This window comes from Triticum dicoccoides, chromosome 1B (genome assembly GCF_002162155.2).
Source record: "Triticum dicoccoides isolate Atlit2015 ecotype Zavitan chromosome 1B, WEW_v2.0, whole genome shotgun sequence".
In the NCBI taxonomy this organism is placed as follows: domain Eukaryota; kingdom Viridiplantae; phylum Streptophyta; class Magnoliopsida; order Poales; family Poaceae; genus Triticum; species Triticum dicoccoides.
In genome coordinates this window covers 665,671,238-665,675,054 of record NC_041381.1, presented here as the reverse complement: position 1 = coordinate 665,675,054, position 3,817 = coordinate 665,671,238, and the positions used below count along the sequence as shown (strand labels likewise).

The 3,817-nt window shown below is 55.9% G+C and overlaps 1 protein-coding gene across 1 annotated transcript; it reads right to left on the bottom strand.

Moving 5' to 3' along the window:
- Positions 1 to 1,165: 1,165 nt before the first annotated feature.
- LOC119311792 (gibberellin 2-beta-dioxygenase 3-like) lies at positions 1,166 to 2,953 on the bottom strand. Its single transcript, XM_037587496.1, has 4 exons — positions 2,937 to 2,953; positions 2,152 to 2,530; positions 1,813 to 1,935; positions 1,166 to 1,611 (listed from the first exon to the last, which is right to left on the bottom strand). The coding sequence occupies exons 1-4, from the start codon at positions 2,951 to 2,953 to the stop codon at positions 1,252 to 1,254; spliced, it is 879 nt and encodes a 292-aa protein (XP_037443393.1). The 3' UTR covers positions 1,166 to 1,251.
- Positions 2,954 to 3,817: the final 864 nt, after the last annotated feature.

Below are 3,817 nucleotides of genomic sequence, written 5' to 3'. Positions count from 1 at the left end.
CGCCTGTTCCTCTCTTGGGCCTGACCGCTGGTGTGGGCTGGTGCGGTAGGGGCTGTAGGCTGGGTCGTAACACTCATTGAGTACCCCGCCATCGTGGTTGCTTTATGTTAAACAAAGAGAAGGTAAAAAAATCTCAATGGCACCAGCCGGGGGCGAATGATAGCTCGGTCATGGACGGATCCGGGGGTGGAATTACAAGGCGCCTGGGTGGAGCAGCGATAGTTCGGTAGGAACCAGGCAGCGACAGTCTTGGAGGGTGCAATACAGGGCAACATGGGAGGGACGGAGTGGGGTAAAATTGCTCCGGGAGAGGGGTTTTGCGTGGGCTGGGGGTGTCAGGCGTCTGGACATCCGGAGGAGGAGCGCGAGGACAGGGCAGAGAAGTTAGAGGAGGAGGAGCATGAGGAGGACATGGGGGACGCTGGGGCCGCGGATCTGCAAGCGAAACAGCATGCGATTCTCGATTCCCTCCGATCCGAATGGCGGTGAAGGCCAAGCGCTGTCGTCTGCAGGAGGCAGAGGGGGTGGACACGGCGGACGTCGACAAGATGCTCGCCCGTATGGATGAGGAGGAGGAGCCAGAGCCCTCCACGCGTCCAACTACCAGGCACCCGGCACGGACGTCGTGGACCTCTCCGACGATGATGCTTAATTTAGGCTAGCGTGGTGTGCATAGTACGTGGCTTGTATGTATTTTGATGGATGAAATATGAGATACTCAGGTGCGTTGAGGAAAGTATGAGGTGTGACCGGTGCCCGCGGATGCGTCCAGTCGCGTCCGCGAACGTTTGAGGGTCCGAATTTGCTTAATCTGACTGTAGATGCTCTCAGATCGCATCTCGTACGTGTTACATGTACATCCATGATCCTCGACCCACGTCGAGTGTCCATGATCCACGACCATTGGTCCATCATGCAAAGCACGTTTCGTTCAGTTTGAGTGTACGTAGAAGCCATACTCGAGAACAAAATTATCAGGCATGGTTACAAAACTAATTGAGGGTCCAAGCTATTCACGGTACACCTGGGCGTGCGGCGACCCGTTGCCTGCCGGCCAAAACTGAGCAACGAACAAAAATGGGGTGTCTGCAACTCTGCATATCTACGTGGAAGTGCTGATACTACTACTACTGCTAGTAGTGGAAGATTGGGCGGGCAGTTGCCATGCCAGTTTTGGGCTGCCCAAGCAAGCGACACCTACTAAGTCTGGATCGGCAGATTAATTAAACAATAGCAAAACTACGAAGCTAGCTAGTGCACTCGTGCCACGTGAGGCGCCGGCGCCGGCGCCTGGACGGCGGCGTTGCTGATACAGTGGTGGCCGGCCTTGGTAGTGGACTCTTGGGCGGCGGCGGCGGCTGCGGCAGGTAGCTCGAAGGGGCCGAGGCGGTGGTCACCGAGCCGGGACTTGTAGGCCGCCGTCTTGTACTCGGCCCAGGTGAAGTCCCTGTACAGGCTCTGCTCCCCTTCCCGCATCAGCTCCGGCAGCGGCGCGATCCGCTGCGTCGGCGCCGGTCCGCCGAAGTAGATCACCGACAGCCGCGACTGCTGCCCCTCCGCCGGCGCCACCACCCGGTGCTTCATGCTCCGGAACCGCCCGTTCGTCAGCACCTGAAATGCACCCAAAAAAACGTCTCTCACATCAGAACGCACGCACGTAACTGGTGCAGGTTCATGAGCATCAGATGGTATATCCTTTAATCAGTGATGCAGGTGGTAGGCTAAATAATGCGCCATGCCAAACCACTAAACCAGATCAAAACATGGATGATGGATCCCAGGTAGAGTGAGTGGTAATGGTGTGGTACCAACCTGGAGGGAGTCCCCGACGATGACGAAGAGGGAATCGGTGTCGGGGGCCACAGGGACCCAGCGGCCGTCCAGCAGCATGATCTGAAGTCCCCCGGTGCCGTTGGAGCGGAGCACGGAGATGATCTGCGGGTCCGTGTGCTCCCCGAACCCCGTCACACCGCGCAGCCCCGACGCCACGGGGGAGGGGCATGGCGGGTAATGGTTCACGCGCACCATCTCGTCAGCCCCTCCGGCGTCGTCCGGCGCGGCCACGATCCGCCGCAGCACGCCGCGGTGCTCCTCCGCGACGCCGAGCCCCTGCGCCATGAGCTCCAGCACCCGCGCTCCCACCCCGCGCACCGCGTCCGTGTACTCCTCCAGCGCAGCCCGGAGCGACGGCGGCAGGGAGGCGGCGGCGACGGAGCCAGAACGGACGGAGAGCAGGATGTACTCGAGCCAGCCCATGTCGCCGTTGCAGCCGATCCTCTTGCTGCCGTAGCCGAAGGGCCGCGCCGACGCGTCCATCTTGTCCTTGTGCGGCAGCGCGAAGAAGGCAGCGGCGCGGGCCTCCAGCTCGTCCACGAGGACAGCCGGCACGCCGTGGTTGGTCGCCCTGAAGAAGCCCACGCCGCGGCACGCGTCCGCCACGGCTGCGGCGGCGCCCGGGTCCGACAGGTCGATGCTCGGCACCGCTGCATGTGCGCGTTTCACAAGCGGGATCGTGTCCACGGAGATGGGGCAAATTTGACAAATTTAACCTATAGACGAAATTAAATCACAGAATGAACTATCCGTGAAACTATTTCACGCGGCTAACACGTGGCGCCTAGCTCTTAGGCGCTGCACTAGTGCAACGCCTTGGAGCTAGGCGTTGCACTAGTGCAACGCCTAGGAGCTAGGCGCTATCCTGTATAGTGTGGCGCCTAGCTCTCAGGCCTGCACACGACTTAGTAATTTTCTAATCACACGTGTGCGACGCTGGTGGTGTAGCGCCTATCTGCGAGGCGTTGCACAGTGTAGTGTGGCGCCTTCGTGTCGGGCGTCATACAAAAAGGTCAGCCACGTGAAATAGTTTCACGGATAGTTCATTCTGTGATTTAATTCCGTCTATAGGTTAAGTTTGTCAAATTTGCCCGGAGACGGACACCGTGATCCCCACCATGGCCGGCAGACGATCTCGCAGATATGTATTGAAATTGAAGCAGAGCAGTTCCCGCTGCTTGCCGGTACGTTATTAGCTAAAGAGTGCACCGGGATATAGTGAAGCAGAGCAGAGGTGCGGACGTTTGCGGTTGTGGTCATCTGATGGGGTGATGGCCTGGTATATATATAGGCGACATGAGCATTGATTACCAGCGGCAGTAACTAACTATGTAACCAACCGGGTGCTCGCTTTAGTTGGTTTGGTCTAGCGAGTGAAGTGACGTTCAAAGAGTGTCAAAGCAAGCTACGTGGATGCACGCACTATGTGTGGAACGGAACAGGGAAGATCCACCATGGCTGTCGACCAGGCAGTTGGTCGGGATCATACGGCTGAGATGGAGGAGAGAGAACTCATAAAAAAATATGCTTGTAAATATAGGACTAAGATATCATCCATTGTACATCATTTTTGTTACCTTCTCCAAATTACGTGCCAAATTTAAGATAAAACGGCTTTATCAGCCATGATACATGCTCTTGTTTGCATTTTCACGAAATTGAAGCTAACGGAACGATCATTGCCGAAGCAGCAGGGTTTTGCTCTCAAAAAGTTATTGGGTAGTCCGGACTCGGTATTTTTTTTCCTTTTTCATCCATATAATATCTTATTTGCCTCTTCGGGAAGATTAAGACTAACGTAGCGAGCATTGCCCTGTCATCAAAAAAATATGGAATAACTGAAAATTCAAGTTGTGTGCATGTAAATGTCAACCGTTGATAGAAGGTGGTGAGGACTATGCGGTAGAATAGAACCATGGATTCAACCTAATGCATGGGCTGCCCATTTGCCGTATTATTTTCTCGTTGTTATTACAATGAGCAT

Coding starts and splice junctions, on each gene's coding strand:
- LOC119311792 (XM_037587496.1), bottom strand. Junction 1,936..2,151: donor TGGAGGAGTACACGGACGCG/GTGCGCGGGGTG, acceptor ACGGACCCGCAG/ATCATCTCCGTGCTCCGCTC. Junction 1,612..1,812: donor TCGTCGGGGACTCCCTCCAG/GTTGGTACCACA, acceptor GGTGCATTTCAG/GTGCTGACGAACGGGCGGTT.